The sequence below is a fragment of the Solenopsis invicta genome, chromosome 8 (assembly GCF_016802725.1).
Source record: "Solenopsis invicta isolate M01_SB chromosome 8, UNIL_Sinv_3.0, whole genome shotgun sequence".
Taxonomy (NCBI): Eukaryota; Metazoa; Arthropoda; class Insecta; order Hymenoptera; family Formicidae; genus Solenopsis; species Solenopsis invicta.
This window is the reverse complement of record NC_052671.1, coordinates 7,985,305-8,012,637: the sequence shown is the minus strand read 5'-3', so window position 1 is coordinate 8,012,637 and position 27,333 is coordinate 7,985,305. Positions and strand designations below refer to the sequence as shown.

The following is a 27,333-nucleotide window of genomic DNA, read 5'->3' as shown; positions in this document are numbered from 1 at the left end:
GAAAATTCACTGGCACAGCAACGGAAAGTATGCCAGTTAAGGCGGTGCGATATTCAGTAGAATTATTGGCACGATTTAGCCTGATTTCCGGCGGTTTACCGAGATGACGATACCTAGATCGTGGTTGGTGCGGCGCACGGTCACCCGATGCAAGGCATTCGAGGCACGACCAAATTTCGACGTAGTGCAAGCAAGGTCGCATTAAAGCGCAAGTGTGCTTCCATTCTCCGAAGTGCGCCGGACGACGTCTCGCCGATGTAAGCCGACATAAGCCAGAGAGTAAAGTACCGCGCACTTGTTTTAATTCTAATGACAACCACTCTCGCGTCTCTCGATTTAGCCGATCCGCCGGGACACGTCGAAATCGAGGTCGACGAATGGTGCCGCTTTAAGATAGTACACATTGATCGTGAATAATTGACGACTTTTTTTTCGATGGCGTAAAAACGGCCCGTGTATTTTGGAAAGTATCGTACGTACGCTTCGTTTATCGGATTAAATTACATTAGAGACAGTTTTAGTGCAGCTTTCTTCCGCAGGTTCAAGTTTATCACGTTCGATAGACAAACAGGTTAATTCCTCACCGCGTAGCATCCATAAGTCACAAGATACAATTTTTTGGAAGATAATGCGGCGAAAAAGAAGGCGTACAAAGATATTTACAACAGTTTTGATTACACAGTAATAAATAAAATGTAATTTTAACATTTTTGTATGTCCCAGAAAGTCAACTTTAAATTTTAAGTTTAAATAACTCAAAAGTTAAGGTAAAATAATTTAAAATAAAAGTTGTTTCAATTTAAAATTTAGAGTGGAGACTTTCTAGGACATTTTATTTTTTATTGTGTATAAATATTTTTCAACAGCACTCGTTTTGCAAATAAATTGCAATAATCGCTTACAATTCGCTTAATTAGATTTAGATTTTAAAACATTAATCAGTACTGCCGTTAAACTAAATTCCTATACATTATATTTATAAAAAATTATAGAGAAATTACTAAAAATATTGCGATTTCTAGTATAACCAATATAATAACCAAAATCTTTAAAGTATGTATCAAAACTGATTTGAGTATGAAGAATTGATGTGTACAACGGCATCGGCTTTCAATGGCACCTGACGGTACGAGATAATAACGGTTACGCGGTCTAGGTGATTTATAACGCTGACTGATGACTTTAGCTCGTCATCCTTCACGGACTTTTTCACTCGGCTGGAAGGAAGACGATGACGACGAAGGATCGCGAAGGTTAAGCCAATTTTGACAAGAACGATACATCACGTAACACACGACCCTTCCGCCAAACATTTCCAACCCCTTCGTGTAAGCGTAACAACCTGTCCGAGGGATGACACTTCCTTACCCTCGATGTCGGGCCCTCGACCCTTTCACACGTAGAACATGTTCAAAGAAAGAATCTTTGGCCGCAATTATTGAGCTTACATCAACGATGAAAGATTTTCAATTGCGAATGTAAACAAACATTTTTTTTTTTAACAGATTTGGGCAAGTGCATGTCTGAGGTTTTACATAGAATTGATTTATTAATTTGTTAGATCACATGTTAAATAAAATTAATAGACGGTTAGTACTGAAATGTTCATTTAAAGTAAAATCTCTTTGGAAGGTACAACAATTTTTAAACGAAATAAAAATGCACACGGAGAGAACAGTTATTCCGAGGTATTTAAAAATTTATCTAGATTTTTAAATACTTCCGCAAAACCGGAGAACGTGTGTTTGTTGCGTGTGTTTAAGAACGATTTTAATTTATCATAAACGCTACTGCTCAATTCAAATGCATTTGTGCAGTTCCGTCGTATTAACCCAATCTGAGTACCATATAAACGCAAGCCTCTAATATAGTTAATATCGCGAGCTTACCGTGTATTTTCGAGTAACCTTCTATAGCGTAGAAAATTAAGCTCTCCGAAATTGTGATAGTTCCAAACTCGACTTTGGCAAGAACCGCAGATGCTCGCACGCGAGTAAATGCGCACACTTAACGAAGAGTAGGGGGGGGGGGGGCGGTAGAGGGTGGTATTAATTATTTCTGTAGTAGCAAACTCCCCCTGTTTGCGAGCCACTCGACCTCTTGCTCGCGATGCGCGTATATGCGCTTACAACACACGTTGCACGCCGACCGCGCGCGCGTTTGCTAAGAAAAAAAAAAGAAAAAAAAAAGAGTAATTACTAGTAAGCCGTTGGTGTGGCGGAAAAGGGAAGAAATCACGGACGAGAAGATCGATCTTTATTTTCGCCGCCGCACCGGCTGGATACAAGAGAAATGGCTCGGTTCGGCTCTATATCAGAGTCTTTCGTTGATTGCGAATCGATACTCGTTCGCTGAAAAAAAAAGGGAAACTCAAGACAGGTCGTTTAGAGCTAAATTTAGCTAAGTAAATTTTCCCTCGTCCGCATCACCAGCGAGATCACAAACAAAAAAACTAGGCAGGGAATCGCTGCGATCGGTTTATTTAATCCAAACTTGTTGGTACGGGATTTAATGAGGTGTAAACACTAGATGGTAATTACATTTCTCGAAGATTGAACGACCGAGACCGCGTACCTAAGTTTACACGCCACTCCGTCACATTATCGTGTTTTGAAATCTGAACTTTATTTTATGACTGATTGTCGCCGAGCCTTCCATTTCGCGTCAAGAAACGTCGGTTATGGAAAATATGGAAATCCTTTATCGAGTATTCTGGATATGCGCATGTGTATGTGCGTTAGAGATCTTCGCGCCAAGATACTTCGCGTAGTGAATATCTCAAAAATTACCTCTTCCATAAAATCGATATGACCAACATTTGCGGATTGTGAAAGCTATGCGCAATATCGATACGTCGTCGTTCGAAAAAATATTTCAACGATTTATTTCGAGATACGCCGATTTATTTTTCAATTTCCAGTTTACATGTTTTTCACGCGAGCAACGTATACCGCTAAAATTATAAAGGTAATCGGATTTTGTAACGGTGCAATGTTTCAATAGAAAATTCGAATATATACTTAATTGGAGGGGAATGGCGACTTGGTTAAATGAAAGGATATTCTGAAGAATTAAAGTATACATTGAGAACATTTCCTTTAAAGAACGTACCTTCAGAAATTAATTTAAAAACGTAATTTACAGTAAAATCTGTCCTGCGCGGTTTGAAGAAATTGCTGCGTTTATTAATCGTTTTTTATTCTTTTTAGATTAGACGATTCAATAGACGCGCAGAGATAAAATTGAAACAGCTTGGTATTGAATGGGGAAATACTTGATTTACAAACGAAAAAGTGAAAGCCTGGTCTCTTTTGACGTAGACAAATGTAGAAGTTTAAATTACTTTTGCGAAATAGGGACGAAATGTCTATCTCGACGTCAAAATTCTGGTGTCAAAAAACAAACGAATGTATGGAAATTTGAAATTGAAGTACGAAATTGAAATTGGCAGATTGCGTACGTCATTTCCGCTAGAAAGAGCCGAAATGATAAATATGAACGTGTTACTGCAGATTTTATTTCAATTTCCAGAGTTACTGAATTACTAGAGAGATGATATTCAAAATTTCATTAATCTTAATTAAAATAATAAGAGATTATCTATGTCATGTTCTTTCTGTGCTGGGTGTGGTTAATTAAAATTAACTAGAATTAATTGCATTATCACATTGTGTTGTTCACTCAAATGCAACGATATATAGGGTGTCTATAAAGTCTGTTCTCATCCTCTGTATTTCGCAGACGGTTTAAAATTGTGGAAAGTCACGAAAAATACGTGTTTGAGAGGCACTCTACTCTCAACTCCCTTAAAAGAGTACTTTATAATTTTTTATCGTTTTATGAAATATAGGGGATGGGAAAGAGACTTTATACATACTCTGTATATATTTAACTGCTCAATAGTTACAGAGGTTCACTGTATAATAACAAAATGAGAAATGGTTTTGCGAGAAATATTATCACTTACAACAGATGTCGAGTTAAGTCGCATTGGAGTTAAACGTCAAGATGATTTTCAACATGTTGAGCCGTATGACTTAACATCTTAATAAGAAGTGTACTTCACTTTGCTCACACTATATTACGAAACAAGAGATGCGCGGTCATGCTTTTGCACAATAAATCCATGTGATATAACGCCAGTTATAACTTACAATTGGGAGCCCCTTCGTCGATTGCGCCTCTCCTCGTCGGGTATAAGAACAGGTTGGGACACAGGCGGTGCAACCACAGGTGCAGATGACGAGTCTAGCTTAATCATCTTCTCATCGTCGGCCGCGACGTCGTAGGGCATCACCGGTTTCACGGCGCGGAAGGACGACCTGCGAGGCCGCTCTTCAGGTTCTCGGGTGCCTGCGAAGAAGCAGACGACCAACGACGTTTTCAGGCCAACCATATTATACTTGAAATATTAAATATGACCCGTTATAGCGGGTAAAATCGCCTTGAATAAAAAGGTCCTCTAATGCAATAATAATAGTGCAGATGAAAGAGTAGCGTAACTTTTTTTTTCTTTTAATACGCTCGGAAGAGATGAGAGTTTGGCTATAAAAACGTAAAACTTTAAAAATATAAACTATAATAGATAGTAATGTGTTACGGAAAATTGAGACATATCAGTTTTACGGATGAAATGTTTCGATGCCGTACATTTATATCTACAACTGAAATATTTTTCACAGAAATGTGTTTTTATTAATCATTAAAACGTGCGCGACGCAGAACATATTGCAATTATATAAACGTATATATATACATGTATATATATATATATATATATATATATATATATATATATATATATATAACAAATAGGTAAAATTCATATTTCAATAAAATAAAATAAATTTTATATATATATAAAAAATCAATTTTATTCAATTGAGATGAATTTTACATATTTGTTTTCTTAATTTCCTCTGTGCCCGAGTAATAACGATGCTCGCGAAAAAGCCGATATCAGAATATCGAAATATCCGGTTACCGCACAAAGACTTTAAAAGGAGTTAAACATATTCGGAAGAAATAAAATAGTCAAAATGGTTATTTTCACACCAAAGTGCGATGCGGGTCGAATGCCGATGTTGTTTCTTTCTGTAACGCAGAAAGTGGAGTTTTCAGCTCTTGGCCGCTGTGTAGGGAAACAAGTGTAGGTCACACTATATACGGGTCGCACGAATAGGGGTAGATTTTTGTTTGTCCGCGAAAGAGAAATGGAGAGAGTGCGAAATATCAACATTAAAACAATGTTATAGCTGATTGAAGAGAGGAAGAGGAAAATAAAAAAAATCGATAATTTAATATCTCGTGGTTAATAATTAGATAATCAAATCTTATTTTTTATTGTCTTGATCTTCGTTTCTTATTGAGTTTGAATTTATATCATTAATCTGCTTAATGTTAAAAATTGAGAATTTATAATAAAATCGGTAATTAAATTTGTACGAAAATAAAATTTTTATTTGAAGATGCTATATCATTTTATCTAGGTACGGTCTATCAGTTTTCAGACTGTAACGCGATATTATAACAATGTTATAATACGTCTTCTTAAAAAAATAATACGTCTACCGAGTTACTTCAAAAAGCGAATTTCTCGCTTGGCTTCTCGATTTATGCAAAACCCGATCTTGACAGTCAAGTTGACTGGGCCAAGTTTGCTTTACTGTATCCATTGTGCGATATCAGCCCCTTGGCGAGCGAAACTCACGTTACATCAAGCCAAGTATCGAATTGAGGCTATAACACGTTACGCTCGGCAAAATGGAAATTTTAGGAGCATCCGAATAGCCGATCAATGCGTGTATGCGAGAGTACTGATGGCTTTGAAATCGCGTTATATATGTCCCTACGCATCGAAAATAGTTTCCGCAGAAAGTTCACTGCAAGTTCACCGCGTGCAAGGCCTTTCAATAGGACAGAGGGAAGGAGGGAAGGAGGGAGGGAGGGAAGAAGAAAGGAAAGAGAAAAGCGGAATTTCCATGTCGAGTTGAGATGCTTGTTTAGTGCTTCCGATCACGCAGACTGGTAATATGCGCGCACAGTGTTAAAGTTACACAGTCATAGAAATGTATCTCAGGATACGCGACACACGTCCAACAGACGCGACTGAATTGAATGCATGAAAATGGGAATTCTGAAACTAGTTTCGCCCGGTGCGCTATTTAAAGCTGTTCCCTGCGGGAAATTTTAACGATATCCTCAACAACTGGTTACCAACAATTTGTTGATGCATTACGCGAAATTTTCATAAAGTTTTACCTCCGAACTGCATAACACGGATAGCTGTCGTTTGGAGACATTTAAATTACGAGTCCCCTCTCTCATCGTCGGGAGGTTCGCCAAGTTAATTAAAATGGAAGCCGCGGTTTGAAAATTTTGTAAATCGAGAGTTCCCGTCGTCGCTGGCGTTCCTCGCGGCGGAAATGTCGAGCGAAATGGACGAGGAGGTCAGGCATCGTTGCGGTCAAAATATTGTTTAGCGAAAATCGGCTTACTCATTTCCTCGGAGTTGCTTTCGCCTTTGACGGGTGAAACACCGGGCAGGACGCCCGCATTCGCGTAACGAAGCGAATTGTTTCTATCACGAAACAGAGGAAGCGGAGATATCTATGGAACAAGAACGAGCAATACACACGGTAGCACACGGTAGAGTTACTGCTGCTCGACAAGGTCTATTCGATTATCCTTAGTCGGCAGCTTTTGCTATCCTTAGGGCCCCCTTAGAGCGCGCAGCCGTCTCTAACTTGCCGCGGATGCCGTTGCGATAACTCGTAAACGCGCAATATTTGGTGGAGAAATCGTAGCACGTGTTGCCAGCTAGCTCGCTATCGGGAGGGAAGTGAAGGGGTAGTTGGAAATTTCGGCGCCTTCGCCAGGATCGAAGAGCCGGCTGCTAAACTTCCTCCCGAGAATAGCTTGGGAGAGGTCAAAGATAGCGTTTTAACGAGAGAAATTGCGAGGAATTACGTGTACATGTAATGTGCAGCACGACCACGATACCAATATTCGATAGAAATGTCTCCCGTTGTCTTGGAAGTACCTCTGAGGAATAATTTATCGAAATTATTTCCGTATTTTAGGTATGTGTGTGAAGCATAAATAATAAAAATATTAATTCTAACGCACACTGTATTACATATCACGAGTAAAAGCGATATTTAAGAAAAAAATAGTTGAATCAAACTTCTTTGTGTTTAAATTTACATGATATTAATGTGCTCATGATATTAATGTGCATAATATTGCATGCTCGCAGTACCTCGACAGAGGACCATTTTGTTGCAAGACTTAATAGAAGAAAATGTCTTTCATCTCACGTATTATACTGCGCATTTTCATACTCAAATATGTATAATTGAAGTCGCAAAAATCAAACAAATTTATTTTTAAAGAATCCGAGTTATTTATGGCGTCAAGTCATTCTCCGTCAGTAGCGCCACATGGTGAACATTTTGTTCCGGCAAGAATCAAACGAGTTTCCAGAGGTTTCTTTTATAATTTATTTTAAAATGGAACGTCCTCGAAATATTAATCAAACTCTAAAACAATGTTCTTATATCTATTATATGTCCAAGGAAATTTATTATATTTATACAATCGTCAATTAAAAAATGAGAAGTTTTTATCCTAAAAATTAACTTGCTTAGCTTTTATGAGACTTTCAATTGTAAAAAGAAAGGCTATTACGGCGTTGCGTAATTAAATTACAAACGCGAGCTCTTTCAGAAATCAAAGAATAAATTTCTCATCTATTGCAGTAAAGTCATTTTAACGCACCTTGCGCCGAAATGGAGGCTCTCTGTTGAGCGGCGGCGATGGCCATTGCGTTAAGGCCGCTACTTCCGGGCACAGCGTAAACGTCGTAGGCAGACGCTCGTCTTGGTAATTGAACCGGAAGTCCTAGGCCGGTGTCAGGGTGCGTGGGCTGCGCTCCACCGGCAGCCATCGTGGCCGCCGTTTTGATTTCATCGTCGTAAGACCTTTGCCTGGTCACGCGAGACTTACGGCGAACTGTATTACCTCCACGACGAGCGCGACGTCGACGTTCCTCCTCGTCGTCCAGATCACCGCCCTCCTGCTCGATCGCTTTATCAAGGAAATTGAAAGATGACGTTAGAGTTTGACGCGCTAAGCGAATTGAGAGATGACGCGATCCAACGCGGTTAACGTAGAACATTATTCGAAATTTATTTTGATCTCGAATGATATCTCCCGATTGACTGTGGTCAGAAATAATTGGAAACCTCGTTATGCCCAATTGCTCGATTATAATAACAAAACTACAAATTTATAAGTGTAAAAAACTGTTTCTATGAAAATATATATTTAATTCGCAAAGATTTTTATATGGAATAGAAAGTTACGTTGTTCTTAAAACTAACAAATAATTAAAACGTATCCGTAAAGATAATCTATCTAGATTAAATTAGAACAAGCCTAATTATACAATATTACATTAATAGTAATATTGTAGCGTTTTATTACAAACTCCGTTTTTTGCCATTAAAAAGAACGAGCCACATATACAATTCCTTATTTCTTCGATTGTATCGTAACATGCGGTCGTTACGCGAAATGTGACGTCTGCGGTATATGAAGGAGCAACAGATATCTCGTACGAACGAGTAAAATGATCCTTACCGCCCGCCTGGGTCGGCATGACGACTCTCTGAGGGCTGGTCGCTCTCCCTCTATCGGAGGCTTGATGGCGATCGGGCGAGCCGCCCCTCGACTTGCTCTTCCGGTCCAGGTCGCGCTCCCATCTGAGTTCCTCCCTCTGGCGTTCCCCTGCAACCTTTCGAAACTACAACATTACGATACAGAGATTAGGGCTCGATGCGGGAAACGTCACCACATGTAGGCCGTGAGTAAGGGCGGGGAGGAAGTCCAAGCATCCTCCAACAACACGGCAAGGGGCGGGCGGGGAATACAAGTACAACATTAGTAGGCAGCACAGATTGACACCTAGAAGCTCATGATTAGATCAACGCACAGGGATCAGCTGTTACTCTGGGGTTTATGATTACTCGAATGATCGAAGCTGCGTAATTCAAATTCAGTCGCATTTGTCATTCAAATTTGAAAAGAGCTGTTTGACCTTTTATCGCGAGTCAATAATAAATTACCAAATTTTCCATCTATCAGAGAAAAATTTTATTTGTATCCATTTTCATTTTGTTTTGAATTAGATATAATTTGATAATTTGATTATTCAATAGTTTTTCAATTTTTTCAGATAATCAACACATATTTTCTGGAAATATATATCTGAAAAAATTGTGAAAAACTGTTAAACGATTAAATTAGACATAAAGTTGTCTGATACACAAGTTCCTGATTATCTTTAGATTCAAGGACTGTTTGAGAGGATAGTGGATTATTTTTGTGAATGAAACGAGTGATTGTACCGTGCTCCAACATAACGTGAATCAATTTCTGTGAATCTGAAGTAATTCGTTCCACCGGCAAATTGCAACAAAGACATTTCGCTCGTCGCTCGAAAGCTCTGAAGCTGGTGCGCTGCCCTTTGATAATGAAAATGAATAGCGCGTCGGGGACGCGCTCGCGGAGTATAACAAGAAGGAAGACCGCGGGAAACACGCCTGAGAGTTCGCGATAATAATGAAAACGGCCACATCCGAAAATTAACTACGTCCCGTTTCCGTCACGCGCGATCCCGCCGCGCGGCATAATTGCAACGTCGGCAATAATTAGAGCGGCGAGATGAAGTGAAACGCGCGTATATAACGCGCTGGGCCGTTGACCAAGTTCGTGAGGGTTTCGGCATTAAGGCTCCATTAGGGTCGGAGTAACGAACGGAGCGCGCGATACCGGGCACGTCTTCCTTGCTCATCGCCACTACTCGCCGAGTGGTTGCGCCACTGCAGCTCGATTCCGCAGCTCTCGAGCACCTGTCGCGCGCATAAATATTCATGGTGATGCGGCGGGCGTGCGAAAACGTTATTTTAACGCGACGACGACGACGAGGGAGCGCAGAGACGCAAAGATGTTATTCCTCTCCAGCACGTAGCGATAATTTCCTCTTGAAACGAAACCACGTTACAGCCGCGCGGTCTATGCGAGGGAGAAAAACTGGGTCGCCATTTGCATCATGATGTAAAACCGCCGATGATTTTCGAAGCGCAAAGCGCGCGCGTGACACGGGGATGTAGCGCGGATACTCCGCGTGTTGCGCATCACTCAGTATGCTCAGCCGGCCGTAAATTATCCAATAGGCGTAGCCGGAACGTTTAAGTGCATGTAGGTAGCTCAGAAAGCCGGCGCCGTAATGTAGGGCGCCGTGGTGGGTACAAACACAAGTACCGAATGCAAATTTAATCCGGAAATGCAGACGCGTTTGCATTCATAGTCTCGCACGAGACGCCGCGAGACGAGAAATCGCGTTACAATTACAAATCAAAGCTGTCAAATGATTGAAGAACAATTTAATTACAAAGTCGCATTGACGTTCCAGTTCGAACACGCACATTCTTGCGAAGTTAATTAATGAATTTTTGCCGCTGCGAGCATCAAGCTGAAGTAAAATAATGTACAACGATAGGAGCGAAACAATATAAATGTAGAATTTTTTTCATTTGAAATGTTAACGTCGCGCGATTGAAAACGCCGTTCGCATCGGTGCAATTTAAAATTCACGCGGCAATCCGATTGAATCGACTAATCGGTAACTGGTAATTTCAATCGCGAGAACATTTCGGTGTCTTTGAAGTTCAGTAATTATTTTTCGCGCCACGTGTGCCTTAAACAACGTTGCGATCGCGCAAATTCCGCAATCCGCCGGCGGCGACCGCGGCCAAGCCGTTTCATCCATCATGCGGGCGTTTCAGCTCTCGCGAGGAGAAACCGGTAGCCGTGACGCGCGAATGGCAGCGAAGTGGATTGAATCTTGAGATGGAAAAAAAACGCCAATGGCAATTACCACGAGGAAGATAAACGCGCCGGGCGTCCTTCGCTGATCGAGCGAGGGATTGGTATCACGGGGAGGGACCGACGCGCGCGCGAGTCAGTCCTACCAGCGGTAAACTCTGCAGAATTAGCGTTTGCCATCGTAAATACGAGGCAACTCCTATCTCTCACCTCGGGTTTGTCTATACGCCTACGTACGTGCGTAAATGCTTGTAGGACGTATTTCATTACGTCATGACAATTCCGACAAAGCGGATTTACGACCTCGAATCCGCCCCTTCTTTGGCATTCCGCTCGTTGGACAAACGGTACTGACATGCGGGCTGTCCGGTGAGATTAGACGTTATTTCATCAGAAGAGATTTAACAGCAATTTACTTGACGTGTCCCAAGTGAACGAAACGCGGAAAAGAAAATGAGAAGTAAAAGTCAGCGAGTAATTATAAATATTGAGAGAGTAATAGTGAAAATATTTTGGTTTATTTTTTTTACTTCGCTATTGGGAACAATTCTTTTAAAAATACATATAACAATAACCAATTACGAAAACGAAGCTGCGCGTTGTGTATATGCACGAGATACATCTCAATGGACGAATTTGTCAAATCAAAATTGAAAATCGAAACGAGAGGAGGAGGGGAGGAAAAAAAATAAATACGAACGCGCGTAACGCGGAAGGGCAATTTTCGAAAGCTATGATTTTTTTTTTTTTTTTTGATATTTTTGCGCAATGAGCGATCCCGTTTGCGATACGCGGCCGTAGGGGTTGCTCGGTGTCTGCCGTTTTTACAGCCTTACATTCTTCAGAAACGTGCAGAACCATGCGCTTCTCCTTCATTTCAATTTCACTCCACTTTCTTTCGTTTCCGCAGCCGTTTCCGCCCGCGCGCGCACGGATCCGATTATTCTGCCAAGCGACAAAAACGACTGTCGATAAATTCTCTCGAGGTGAGACGTACGTCTACCGGCGCGGTGCTACGAAGTTGTCGGCTGGCACAATGTAAGTTTCAGCCTTAAAGAGCCGTGCGACAATCAATAACCGAAGCTTCGATAGATTCAAGGGTATTGATTCGCGTAAATGTCACATCTTGTAAACGCGAAGTAAGTCGCAGAGCGTGGAATGTGGGACAATATAGCGATAAGGAAGCGCCGAGGAAATTTCAGCTAAACTACCGATGAAAAAAAAAAGAGAAAATATTAGTTGGCAGAGCGTAAGACCTCTCCGAGTCGAAATTTTACTTCTACTTTCGATCTTAATTAGACCCTTTGAACTCCTACCTTGTTATGCCTCGGAATCATACTCATCGAAAATTTTCCCACTTTGAGCATTTAATTAAGCTTCTTAAAACTCTCCACGAAGATTTTATTATAGGGGTTCAAAAGAGATCTATTCGAGTGTTTAAAGTATCATAATAATTGAGATTGAAAGTAGAAGTAAAATTTCGACTCGGAACCTTCTTTTGAACTCTTACCTTGTGCCTCAAAACGGTAATTATCGGAAAATTTTTTACTTTGAGCTTCTCTTTCGACCTCTTTCGACCTCTTGAAACCTCTTAGAACTCTTCACAAAGACCGTACTAGACTCTCTAAATCTGAATCAGCGAAATCTTATTGATTTACGGTGTTATATAATACTTATAACTGTGACTATCAGTGATAATTCACTGTGTTCAGTGCCTTTCAGTGATTCCACTTAAGAGAAGGGGTTTACTAATCGGGATTAGCGTAGTATCACTAATCTCACTGATCGGAATCAGTGTGTTATCATTGAAAGGCATGTATCACTGATTGATATAGGTATACAACTGAGATCAACCTGTTCACTGTCTTTCAACGAATAATACACCGATTCCGATTTAGAGAGTGGGTTCAGAGGAAGTCTATTTGAGTGTTTAAAGTATCAAAATAAGTGTAGTAAGTCCAATTGAGATCGAAAGTAAAAGTAAAATTTCGACTCAAAACCTTCTTGTGAACTCCTTTGTGCCTCAAAATGAAAATTATCGAAAAATTGTCTACTTTGTGGTTCTTTTTCGATCTTTTAAAATCTCTTAAAACGTTTCGAAAAGACTCTACTGTAGTCAATGGGTTCAAAAAAGGTCCGTTCAATTTTAGAGTGTTTAAAATATTAAAATAGGCGTAAAAGGTCTAATTAAGGTCGAAAGTAGAAGTAAAATTTCCTGGCATCTCGTTTCTCTTGTAGTACATTAAAGTTCGCTATCGCTAAGTCTTCCATCTTGCAATTTGCAAGCGGAATGCAACAATGGCTCTTTAGATCATATCTCGGGGATCGTAAAGCGTCTGTACGGCCTTTACGACGCATTTTCGTTCGGGCCCTCGAAGTTCGCGTCTACGGTCGCCACGAGGCCGCGCGGTAATTACGCCTCCGATAATTGTCTGTCTGAGTGTCAGGTAATGAGAAGTCTGGCCACGCGCACACACACACACATACATGCGAGATACACGCTGGTGTGCACTCATTTCCGATATACACGCGTGTGTGTGTGTGTGTGTCTGCGGGTATGCTCCGCTTGCGTGACAAGTGCACACGATCTACGCGCGCAATGAGATCTCGTTGGAGAGTGGTCGAGCCCCGCGTTGAGTCCGACACCGACGGGAGCGCACCTCGTTAAAGCCGCACGTGACGAGGACGATCGTCGATATGATCGTCCGAACAATTTACGACCTCTCGTAAATTACCGCAAATTAGTCGAACATAACGGGCGTAATGAGTAAAACGGTTAATTCAGGCGCGCGTATGCAGTTACTGCCTTACTTCAAGCAATATTGCTGCGAGTGAAAGCGGCGAGCTTCGACAAAAAAATACAAGAGAGCCTCGAAGAGTTTTATTAAAAGCTAAAGCAACACGCCGTGTATTTTTGCCGTTTGTACCAATTTATTATTTACTCGGAATATTGTAATGACTTTATTAAAAGTTCTGATAAAAGTTGCGATTCGCGATTTTTCTACGCAATTTTTATGTAGAGAGAAAGAGAGATAGAGAGAGAGAGAGAGTAATATCGCCGGGATTGATATTATAATACGAATCGAATCACGTTACGTAATCAACGTCGTTTTGAAAGTTATGGGAGGGGCGCGACCTAAAAAAAACAGCGCTTGTGATTGTAAAAAGGAAGCGGCTTTTTTGTCCTTGCAGTCGTCGACTGCAATCGGAACGGAATAATTCGAAATCCCTCTCAACGAGTGACCTGCACTTTGTTGCATAATGCAGGTGGTGTGCAGGAATCTCGGCGAATAGTATGGCGTATGCATTTGAAATAACAGTGAGGTGTAGCTTAAAGCGTTCAAGCGGACACTCAAAGCATGTTATACGTTGACTCGTTTGGCAGCGGTAATTCAGCAACCCTAATTTCAAACATGGCTGCACAAATATTCTCGCGCAGAACGGTATATCTCTTAGGATGTTGAATTATGCACCTCGCTGGGAAAAGGGAATCTCGTGCGGTAGTAAATCATGAGTAACATCGAAAGCCAGTCGCAGTCGAATGATACGGTGCGCACGTGAAGCGCCTTAATTTTCCATAATTTTGAAAATCATATCCTCGTCTCTTTAACGCAGAAAAATTTCACTTTATCCCATTGAACGTATTAATTTTCTGCGAAGAGAAAAGGAATCGTGTAAGCCGACAATACGTGTATCAAAAAAGATAGTTTTTGACTAAAAAAAAAATTATATTTTAATCGTAACTGGCGTAAAAGTAGTTGAAGTATAATCCGTCAACATGATTTTATTCTACAATGTTCAGTTGTTCTTTCTATTACCGGATGTATCGTAGGATTGAAGCTATGTGTTATGCATTTATTCGCATTGTAAAATGAAGCGATCGGAAGGATCGAGTCATCACGAGAGAGTTGCGTTATTTTTGATTAATTGGTTCATCTCAGGAAAGCATATACGACGATGGCAGACCAAGCTTTTGCTTACCTTCTCCAGTTCCTTGAGACTAGCTGGCGAAACGTCGGAGTGTCTCCGAATTTCCGGACTTCGCGGTGGAGCCAATCCAGTTCCAAGTGCACCTATTTGACTTCCAGTGGGACCGAGTCGGGCATCGCTGTGCCTCCTGTGAAGAGTCTCCAAACACGGCACGTCTAGCATTGAATCTGTGGATTCCTGTGTCACTATCGGCTGGTCCCTCGAGGCGATCTTTCGACGGCAAACGCTACATCGCCAGGAAGACTGTAATCAAAAAAAAAAAACCTGTCAACGCTCGTCCATGTACACGACAAGCTTGCATCTAATATCGACACATTTTGCCGATTTTGCCTCAAATTCAGATACGTACAAAAAAGCGAAAAAGAGTATGTAACGTGATTTTCTTTTTAGATTTTTAGAAGCTTAAAAAAAAAACTCTTAGAAAAATACAACCGTCGCTCAGTAATCCGATTAAACGGTGAAAAATAGGTAAAAAAAAGCATAGTCAGCGAGAGATCAAGATATAAGACAAACAAATTTAATAGCACCACGTTCAAAGTGACAGTACGATCTAAATTGACGGAATTCGGTCGAATTCAGTACGAGAAAAGTAAATATAATAGATGGAATAAAATACAAACATTTAATTCATATTGATTAAAAGAGATGAGTCACATTAATCCGCAATTCCTAAAATATTTCACTGCATATCTAGGAAGCATATGTATATATGCGAGTTCCCACTCGTGGAATATTACGCATTTTTACTTCGACAAATAGCAATGCAAAATACGTAAAAGTATTATTAACTTTTGTAAATGTTACTACGACTGCTGTGTAAATTTAATATACATGTAATATTTGTATAATCGTATTATGTTCGACTTGTTCCTTTTTTTTTTATTTATTTATTTTATTTATAACATGCGAAATTAACAATGGAATTTGAGCATATTTAATAAAAGCAAAGCGTCCTCTCTACGCGTACTACCGCCGCGCGAGCGTCAAAAATAGCGAATGCAAATCTCGAAATTTACTAAATGCGCGCATTTCCATCAGATTCACATGTACATACATACACGTGATTTTTCTACACAGCGTAACGTTCCCGCTTTATCAAATGTAGAAGAATGTACATTTTAATGAATTTAGGTTACCATGGAGATGTACCGTGCGCTAGAAGTGAATAGAAACTGGATGAATAGACTCAGAATGATTACGCACATACGAAATTTGGGTTGCCCGCAGGAATGTCGTGCAAGGGCATGCCGTCCATTGTAATCCGGCGCGAGATTAAATCTCGCGCGATCGGCCGCGCGCGCATTTACCGAATTTATCAATTACGCGTGTAATTAGAATTAACGCCCGATCAACATCACGCGTATCAGCGAGCGAAGGGCAAACAAAATCGCCATTAAACCAATTAATCTTCAGCGCGACTAAACGCGGAGCGAATTTGCGCGAGTCGCGAATAAATTTCCGTTAGATCCTCTATACGTTTACGATAATACAGCGAGCAAGTTTAGCGCCACGAAGTCGCTTTTTGCGCTTCCCACCTCCTGAATTTAATTATCGACGCGAAACGATGGTTCGGGTGAAGAAGCATAATTGTCTTAGCTATTTCGAGAAAAACTTTGAATAGTCCAAGGATGGAAGCCTCAATAATTTCTCGCGTTAATTTCCTATTGGCGCTACGTTGCTTAGAGGGACGATAGGTAATTCTCCCTTAACAACAGAATCCAGAGAGATATAGAGAGGGGGAGAGAGAGAGAGAGAGAGAGAGAGAGAGAGAGAGAATGAAAATTTGCAAGCAACAAAGCTGGATGTCATTTACACGTCCACGTTAAGCGTTAGAGGATTTTCATTCGTTCCTACTGTTGTGTATTTTCAGCTTTTCTTGTCACTATCAACCGGCAATTAACTGTGTCCCCTTCACGTTCGTGCTTCGAAGGCGAGTAATAGGATCTTTGTTCTTAGAACACATTTTTGGAAGCTCTCTCGCAAAATTATACGGAGTCGGATACACGCGTATTACGCAGACCCTCATTCGGCAAGACCAATTTTTTTATTGTCGAACATTGAGATAAATTACTGCACAATACAAAGGTAACTAATTACATTCTATTGTGCATATATTAAAGTATATCTTTTAAGAACCGAAAGTAAGGAATTATCACGATGGTTATTTTTATAATAATAATAATTTCTTATTTCTAACGTTTCATTTTCGCTTCGTATATGATAGACGACGCAATATAAAATAATCATCGTCGCTTTGCATAAAATTCAAATCGCTTACAGACATTACATTTAGTTTGCTATATGAAATATAACATATTAACGTAAAAGTTTATTACTTATTAGTAAGTAATCAAATGAACTGACCTTTTGGCAATGAAAGGAAAAATCAAATAAAAATCTTAAGCGACGTAGTTATTAATTCGAAATGTCAAAGGAGCAGCCGGTTCCGATTATGTATAACGTCTAAATTAAAAAAATAAATACTTTTTATAAATAGAGGAGGGAACGGTAAATGTCACGATTAATTACGTTGTTATTCTCGAAATTGGATTTTTACAGTCCTTCGTTTTTTTTCCCCTCCGTCTTGAAACTCTTTCGTATTTTCCTTTCGTCCGTTTCGGCAATTAATTTGCGCCCGGACGCCATCCAATCTCGTTTTACGGCAATATTTGCCAGCGGAAAACAATGAACAAGCTGGTTAATTAAAAATGGAGGCGTGCCGACTCACCGGATCGTCGGAATTCGTTGTCGTCGAATACGAGGCGCAGTCCTCGCAGACCTTATGTTGACACTCGCAACAAGTTCGCGAGACTTCCTCGGGGCCGAACGACTTCCGACATACCCTGCAGTCGTCCCCGCTGCTTGTCTTGCCGCCCGTTTCTGACTTTCTGAAACATCGAACCCGATAAACTTTATTAAGCGCAGTCCCTCATTCGGCACGACAACGATCTCTCCGAGCGCGTCCTCCATTATCGGGATTATTGTCAAACATTCGTGCGCCTGGATTATCGGACATTGAGATAAATCACTAGATAAATCACAGTACTACAGATAATTAATTACGTTCTATTGTGTACACATTATATGAAGATGTACCTTTTAAGAACGGAAAGCGAAGAACTCTCATAATGGTTATTTTTTTTTAATAATAATAATAACTGCGTGTAAAAGTATTGAAATATTTTATTGAGAAAGGGAGAAATATATTGTTTTATTTATATTCGAGTAACTTGCTTTCATAACGATAAAAGGGCGAATTTATATCACTGAATTTTTATTGTAATGTAAACAGATTTATTATTACACGAAAATTGAGATAATTGCAAATTCTTACACGCGGGGTCACAAATTTCAAAGGTACATCACAGTGATGAAATTATTAATAATCTTATTTCTTATAATATAGATACGTGCGCGTTGTGTGTCTATTTTTCTATAAAAAAAATTTAACGCTTCTTCAACGACCGTAAACGTAATTTTACGATCGTTGTAAAAAAAAAAACAAGTTGTAAAAGACCTGTTATTAGAAAACCGCCGGTCGTTCTATCCGATACAAACATGCTCGTTCGTGGAACGGCGTGCTCGTTATTTGAACAAGCGTGGGTTACTTAGCTGATCAACGGGGAATCAATCCACAGTCCTTAATGGACGTGTCGTATTAAATATCGCTCGGCTGGGCGCACGAGCAAATGGAGGCGGACAGACGACAGAAACAAGGGTAGGTCGCGCCCGTTTAAACTGACAGTGAACTTCAATGGATCGTCTTCCACACGGACACTGTCCGCCGCTCATTTGCACGTGCGTTCCCAAGCGAATAAATCTTTACTCGCGCGAGATAGTAGAGCGCGGATTAACAACGACGGACCCTTAACCGGACGAAACGTTTTCAAATAGTTTTCAAATTGCACTCGGCGAAATAACGAGTGAAATTTCGTCGCCCGAACACTGGAACTATGCAATTGACATTTATTGGAGAATACCGTCATTTTATTAAAACGAAGAGCTGGAAACAGTTACTGTAATTAATGACGCGACATTATCTGATATTAAATCAGAAAAAACAGATTTGAAATATAAAAAGTTTACTCTTTTATGCACAGAAAAAAAAATTATTAAATCAACAATTATATTCTCATATATAAACAAGAGTATAAAATTTTCTTGAAGGAATTGAATAATCTTAAACAGACATATCTTGCTTGCATGAAGAAATTTGTTTTTTTTTTTATGAAGAATTTTATTTCTTCGTGTAAACAAATTATATCTGTTTGAAATTATCAAATTCCTTCAAGAAGATTTTATATTCTTGCTTATATATGAAAAATATATGATTATATATGAGCTTATATTATATATGATTGCTGATTTGATATTAATTTCTTCTTGTGTAAGCAATATATAAATTTAAAATAAAAAAAGTAATAATGAAAGTAATAGTTGTTTATATTATGCTATAATATATATAATATTATAATATAATAATGTATATAGGTAATAATATACATTATTAATATAAATGTATAACACAATTAAAATTGAAAGAAAGTCAACGGTCATAGCGGATTTCAATGCTCAAATAATATTTTATATGTAATTGTATATATTAAAAAAAATTGTTTAAACCGTGTGCCGTTACTTTCGATCTTGAAATTTATGCAATTATAAAATTAAAATATATTAATTGCTTTATAAGGTCATTAAATTACAATGTTTGGGAAAAAATTATTTTACAAATTAATTTTACTTTGAATTTTTATATCGAAATATGTCAAATCACTTTTCTAGCATAATATTTTGTAATCTCTTTGTATTACTCTTTTTTTTCTAAAATTTAAATTTTAAAAATAAAATTGAAGTTCGATCGAAAGTTCGAAGCGCAGTTCGAAAGAATTAGAAATTTTTATATAAAATCACACAAGAAACATTATTTTAGATCACCAAGATCTTACTATAACTGAGAGCTTGTCTCGATTAATAATTGAAATGTTCAGAGAACGAGGTACCGTATCTCGTGCTCGAGCACTCGGAAAAAGAAAGAGCACTCCTTTGTAAAAAGAACTTTAATGATAAACGGATTCGTACGTGTTTACAACTCTGAAGCTGTGACAACGACGGCAACGTAGTTTTTAAAATCTGAAAAGAAATCTAAAAAGACGACACATTGTCAAGGGCCAATCTTCTCATGACGCACCCCGCGGCGACAAATTCAGACGACGACAAAGCGCGGGCGCAACAGTGTTATATAATTAAAGCGTCGTATTTTTAAGTTATAGAATTTGCATTCTTTTATTATATATTTCATCAACGTTCACTATTTAAACCGTTACTCTCTTAAATTTATATCTAACAATGTATAACGATATTATGACAGTAATATATTTTTTTGTATATTTTCTTTTTTGAATTACCTAACAAAGTTTTAAAGTAGTCAATAACTTTTACTGTGACCGGAAAGTGTATCAATACATTTAAATTAAGAAACACAGCAAAATCGGTCGGAAGCAAATTTTAGTGCTCAATAATAATTTTTTAGATGAATTTATACATATTTACAAGTTCCTCCGATCCAACAAACATGCAGTGCGCACTTAGGTTTCTATTTTCTATAAAAAATTATTATATATTATTTCGAAACTATATTATATTTTACAGTTGATAACGACGAAAAGATTGCATGTTATTTCAATTATATTGATCTAAAATTGAAAACATTCTCATATGTGCTAATATAAAATATATTTTTTTATTATATATAATATATTAAATACATAGAAATTTTTAATAGCTTTAAATTATAAACGTGTACGTTATGTGTATAATTTATTTGATTCAATACTGTATTCAGACTATGATAATGTAATATTCAAAATATTGCGTGATATATATATAACATGATAATATTATTCCTGATATGGAATAATTAAAGAATTGATCAACTCGAAATTAAATAACAACGAAGAAATCTTATATTGTATTTATACAGTTACAATAAATCAAATAACACGGAAATTCATGTTTCTGGGGAACATTTGCGCATTGTATCATGATTGAAATGTTATATATTATAACATTATTAATTATAATATTAATAATTAATTAAATATAATATTATTATAAATAAAAATATTCTTATGTATCTAATAGTATAAAAAAATATATAGAAGAATAAAGACATAAAGAGTGTCTTTAACAAATTTAAGATCAATATAAGTCAGCAAACGCAGTTGTTGTAAAAATTTTTTTACACGATTATCGTTATAGCTTGATATGGTGTATGAATTTTCTACGAATTTTCGTTTCAGTTAATTTCGTTGCGAGCAATATACCGTTAAAAGCGACGCAATAACGAAAATGCAATCGCAATTACGACAATGCATGTTTTGTGTGAATCTTGTATGAATCGTTAGATACTTACGGTTTCAAAGACTCAATTGTGGTGGAATCCTCTTTGGGCTGAATGTCCTCCACCGGGGTGACCTTGGCCGGTTTCGTCACTGGAAAAAAGAACAGAATCTCTTTTATAGTATCATACTTCACGAAGAGATTGTGACAGTTCTATCCGCGAGCTCTCTTACAAGCTATATCCTCCGGGATCACTCGCAATTGGCGAATCGATTGCCACAGACGCTTTTCCGCCCTTCTGTCGCCTCTGCAAGGTCTTTAAAGTTCCATTTAGATCCTTAAGAATATCTCCGGGAGAGATTCGTTAAGTATTCAGTCCCGCCTTCCTTCTAGTAGGGAGGAACGCCGGCAGTGATTTTATCTTGCGCGATTTGCCGAGAGACTTCCTAATCGAGCGGCGGGCGTTATCGCAAATCTTTGTCGGAAAACGGCCGCGCGATTTCGAGGGTCGGCCGTTATCGACAGGAATGAGTTTCCGATGTATATTCCATCGAAGGAAAAGAAAGAGAGAAAGAGCACGAAACACTTCAATCGCGCGTTCAGAAACTACGTGAAAAGCGATAGGAATCGAAAAACTTGAAACTAATTACAAGAAATAACATTTTTCATTGTTATTTGTAATATTCAAATAAATGTGGTGCTTCTCATATTTTAGCTTTATCGTTTATACAATATATTTTTTTTTCAATATATTTTGTGGAATCCTTGCAATATAAATGAAAACTAAGAAAACAAAAAAGATTTTAGCTGCTGAAAAAAATACATACAATTACGTCTAATTTCATTCATTTCAAGAAAGTAAGTACCGTTTGCAGATTACTGTAATAACATTCAATTTGTCTGCATCATTACCTAGCTATTCATCGTTGCTTCGAGTTAATAAGGAGAAAAATTATCAGCCGATTGTGTTATATACTAGTCGCAGGAAATATTTCTTAGCGCCAATAATATATATCACTGTATTGCCAAGCAATGCTTTTGCAGCTGCTCAATTAACCCAAATACTCTCGCGAGTAATCAGATAATCTGTGGTTCTTCCTCCGTCGCAAGTAACATTGCGGTATGAATTAACAGAATAAAAAAGATTACTGTACCGCGAGTCAAGAAAAAGAAATGGACTTTCCCGCGAACGTGTGCTTTTTTTTTCTTGCGCCGCAGTGTGGTATTTTTCTTTATTTCAGGGATTTTTTTTAAGAATTAGAATTTAAGTTAGATAAAAAGACGACAAAAGACTTTTTTTTAAATTTACTTTATTTATGAGCGATCGATAAAATGTAAGATTCATAATACGTTAGTCATTTTTATGTAAAAACTTTTAATACTTCTATATTACTTTTTCAACTTCCATATTTAATACTTAATGCACACTTTAGAACATTTGTGTTCTGCGCATTTTTTTTTAAATATTAAAAGAACACAAGGACAAAGAACAACCTCTATCTCCTTCTTTTTATATTAAAAAGCTTTGCCATCTAAGAGACCTAGTGCCTAAGTGCGTTGCCGGCCTCGGTTCATATGTGTCTTTTATTCAGAAAACTTTGAAAATTTACTCTGAAACAAAAATGATCTAAAGTATCTCTCTTGTATACATAGAATTAATATTTTTTCTGCAGCTAAAACATTTTTTTAATTTTCTTTCCAACCAGTTTTCATTTATATTGCAAGAATTTTACGAGCTATTGAAAAAAATTGCAATTTAAACGATAACATTTAGAGCTAAAATGCAAAAATATTTACATTAAATATTTAATGTAAACATAAATAATATTACAAAATGTTTCTTGTAATGTAATATATCAATAAAAGTAACTTTGTTAAAAATATATGCAATTCATCTTCAGTTTGTATCCGTTAAGGCTAATAGCAGCTAGAAAAACTTTAAGGGCCTGAGCAGAAAAACTGTCGCAATAGTAGTCATAATCGTAAGTCAACGCACAAAGACATATATACGTATTTACGTCAATCTTTGTACGTTGACACACGACTATACGACTATTGCGGCAATCTTTCTATTCAAGCTCTAAGCAGTAAAACATAAGCAGTAAGGAAACCAACTTGTTTGTTACTGTTAGTACTTTCGACTGTAATTGCGTGCGATTTTTTATATGGATTGGCATTATGCACATTAAAAAATGTTATGTTCAGGTTACTGAATAACTCAAGTAAACAATATTACAACATTTTTGTTTTTGTAGAATAAAATATCAACTTTAAAATATTTTTTTTTTAAGTTATTTTTGTTTCAAAGCTATATGAATTTTTATGTGTGAAAACGTGCATTTCTGATATTGTGTTACAATTAAATCATAACATTTACATACAATTTTTTTTTTACTTAATACCGTAAATATACTTTCTAGAGATGTTGAATCACATGTAAGAATGGCTTAATAATTTTTATATATTTGTAAAAGTATTGAAAATTAACGACTCATAGTATGCCATAAGAGAACCAGAAAACAAAGATATTTATTAATTAATTTGTACATATACATAAGAATGAATAATCAATTCGCAGGACGAAATATACTAAGAAATTTGTAAATTCTTTAAAGACGAAGATTTTCGATAAAATAATCTTCGTCTTCAAATAATTTAAAATTCTATTAAAACATCTCTTATTTACAGAAAGATTTGTGCAAATTTTACTGTTGGAAAAAAAGTATATCCTTTAACAGACAAATAGCGACATAAAAACGAATGTAAAAAAAACGGGACGCATTTTGTAATTAACGCAATTACTCGTTGAAGTACGACAGTACAACTTTTTTGCGAGATAAATTTTCGTGTAATTTCGTAGACGCGAAAAGCTGAGAGATCGCTCCCGCGGTAAAATCCGGAAAAAATCGGAATCGTGTGCGAGCGCATGTGGTCAGATTGGATTGCTCGTGGATCCAATTAAACTTTTAGAAAAACTGGCTAGATGCCCATGATCCACCGCATATCACCTTTCTCGTCGCGGAAATTAACCGTCAGATCGAATCTTACGTGAGTTATGACTCTGGAAAATGCGTCGTACATAGACCGTTGCTCCGCCATTAAATAGTTAACTCCGTTCATTCGCACTCGCGATCAAAATCGTTCCCCGTCTGATCTCTTATACGGTATTACTGTAATAAATATTACACATTTAGTATATTAAAGCGACTCTTTATTTTATTAATCGCGGCACGTTGGGAATACAGATCGAATCAGAAAAAAATAAAACAAAACAAATTTTGGTGCAATTATTTATGAATTTATATCGAACATTCTATTTGCAGTACTTGAAAATTTATTACAGATCTTTAAACAAATTGAAGATTGATTTTTCATAAATACACATTTTATGGAAAATATTTCTATGTCTATATACGGAAGTTTTTCGATATTAAATACCGCAGCAATTAAATCTTGAATATAAAACAGTCGTTTAAACACAAAATATTCTTCAGATTAACCAAATCAAAATTTTGTTACATTTATAAATACGTAGAACTTTATTTACAAAATAAATAATATTTAACGTCCCTAAAATTTGATCATAACTAATTTACTATTTAATTTTACATATTATATACTTTTATTAACAAATCATCCTTGAAATTTTTATCGAAGCAAAAATCTCTGTCTCATAATATATTTTTAATTTGTACATTAATAAAATGACGTAAAATGTAAGATGAAAAACAATAAAACCTCACACGCGGCCGCGATTAAATGTTTAAATATTTCCAATAATATAATAATTAATAATAATTTTATTTTATTGCGCATACGCGCTTGTCAAAGAATCAAATTACGGGTGTAATTCAATAAGTTAGTATTCTGGATTGTAGCAAAAACTGAACGCGGCGAACTCGGTTTTATTAATGAAATTAACTTTTCCCGAGCTGGCACCTTGCCACAGTTGTTTTTATAGAGACATGGTCGGAAACCGCGTTTGCGTTTCTGTTGACGTTAACAAAGAGAATTACCAGTATAGTCGACGAGCGCAACAAAAGAAATTCTCTCTGAACGACGTGTGAGAAATGTCAGGATTTTCCTTCTTGTAGCGATTACTTCGTTATCGTTCGGACTCACCGAGGTCACGTAAGAACCCCCGGCTATCCGTACTTTGACGCAAGACAAATCGTTATCTAGCTAATTGTCCGAAAAATCATTGGGAAAATGTCCCGATCTCCCCGGAGGATAAAAGCGATCATTACAACTTCTTCGTTTTTATCTCGCATTAAATCCAAGATTTATGAAACATCGTCAAGGGTTGGAGGAGGAATGATTTTAATTAAACTTGATATTACTTATTATGATTAAAGTGAATTTGATAGGCAAGCAGAAAAGTCTTTTATTAATATAATTAATGAAAACTCTTTATGTTTCGCTTAATAAATTATATTAATAAAACGACAAATCTGGCACGGCATGATTTTAAACAAGTTTGCCGTTTATTGAAAATACGCGCTTTCTTGAAATGCGCGCTCACTATGTTGCTGTATAATGTAAAGCGGCTTATGAAATACATTATTCGTTTCAATACCTCGAGAACTCTGAAAGACGGATTATACACGGAGACAATGCTTCCTAGGTTTCCCAAAACCGCGTTTAACCGTAAGAACCAAAATGCTCTCTACACTCGCTACGTATTTAACGTTTTGAGGATTGTTCTCTCGCTCAACCCCGTTGTACTGTTCATGACGCGTTACCGTTCTTTCAAGACTCTCCCAAATAACCATAGAAAAGACGAGAGGGTTTCTATCCTTTTGATGGAAAGCTCAACAGGATCTCCTTGAGTTTCCAGCAGCAGAGGCAACTTGAACTTCCTCGCGGCTTCGAGTTTTCGGGAAGTGCGATGGTCTGCTACAAACACGCGAGATTTAACTTCCCGAGAGTTGTCTAACAAGAGGTCGACCTCGACCAACTTGAATTATCGTTTCGCATCGATTTATCGTCCTAACTGGAACGGAAAGGTATTCGGAATAATTTTTCAAATCTAAAAAATTTAAAGAAAGTAACAATAATTGACTAAAAATATTCTATTCAAGAACATATAATGCGTGATGTTTCAATATGTTAAATAATTTTTACAAACCAATTTTTACAAAGTCAACAGAGCGACGTGGAGTTTTTTTTAAGATCGTTTTTCCGTCGTAGTAAAATTTCTTCCTTCTTATTTCGAAATTTTTTTATATATTTTTATTACTTCTGTGTCGTGGAAAATTATTAATATTTACTGCTTTATATTTCGTACGAATATCTTTCTGTAATAATAGCACTTGATAAATCACTCAATATGGATCCCCTCTAATAATCGTTATTGCTTTAACATGACGAGAGTTAAATGCTTTATAAATGCTAACATGTGATATTGCGTCAGCAGTTCTTGACACTCTTCAACTAATAAAAATCAGATATTTTATAGATATAAATGTAGCAAACGCAACGCACGTTTTTTTCTCTTTCTCTCTCTCTCTCTCAACACATTCTATAAAATCAATATATCTCACGATATTTATTTTTCGCAACTAGATGCATGCTTCCAATATTTTCCAATAAACGCAGAACTTTTAAATAAAAAAATAGAAAAAAAACGTTTTATTAAAATAATATTCACATCAACAAACTTCAAGAAAACCTGAAAACAAGAAAAGAACAGAAACCACTTCGTTGATCCGGTGACATGGAAGTATATAGTAAAAAATTAATGCACAATAGGAAAAGTAAATACATACTTCGCTTTTTATGTGTGATAATAATATCAATTTTATTATTGCGATTATTAAAGAATGAATAATTTTTATATTTTAAATAATGAGAGTGAGGGAGAAATTGATCGAATATATAATTTTACTATATCAAACGCGCGAGATCACTTTGATCCTGTAATATTATATTGTGTGTTCACTGTTTGCGTTTAATTTTATTATAGTAAATTTTTGGAGCCACGATGTACGCGAAAAAATTTATTTTTTTATTAAGAATGTGTTACATCTCGAAGTATTAACCAAAAATTTTAAATTTTTTTTATAGTTTGTTCTATTATTATATTCAAGTATCTATGTAAAATTTGAACAT

General features: G+C 37.1%; 1 protein-coding gene and 1 long non-coding RNA gene across 6 annotated transcripts in view; one reads left to right on the top strand and one right to left on the bottom strand.

Moving 5' to 3' along the window:
* LOC105207974 overlaps positions 1 to 27,333 on the top strand; it is a 171,475-nt gene that overhangs the window by 58,330 nt on the left and 85,812 nt on the right. The gene's annotated exons all lie outside the window — the stretch shown is intronic.
* LOC105207975 (regulating synaptic membrane exocytosis protein 2) overlaps positions 1 to 27,333 on the bottom strand; it is a 197,256-nt gene that overhangs the window by 89,967 nt on the left and 79,956 nt on the right. For 4 of the 5 annotated variants that reach the window (XR_003268193.2, XM_026130152.2, XM_011177679.3 and 1 more), the window contains exons 4-9: positions 21,296 to 21,374; positions 17,609 to 17,768; positions 14,872 to 15,123; positions 8,644 to 8,806; positions 7,780 to 8,088; positions 4,155 to 4,353 (exon numbers count right to left, since the gene is read on the bottom strand). Coding sequence is in view for 4 of the 5 variants with exons in the window: in XM_026130152.2 (XP_025985937.1) it covers positions 4,155 to 4,353; positions 7,780 to 8,088; positions 8,644 to 8,806; positions 14,872 to 15,123; positions 17,609 to 17,768; positions 21,296 to 21,374 (1,162 nt within the window). In the remaining variant the exon portion in view is untranslated. The remainder of the gene's footprint in view (positions 1 to 4,154; positions 4,354 to 7,779; positions 8,089 to 8,643; positions 8,807 to 14,871; positions 15,124 to 17,608; positions 17,769 to 21,295; positions 21,375 to 27,333) is intronic. The other variant, XM_026130151.2, reaches the window with a different exon arrangement.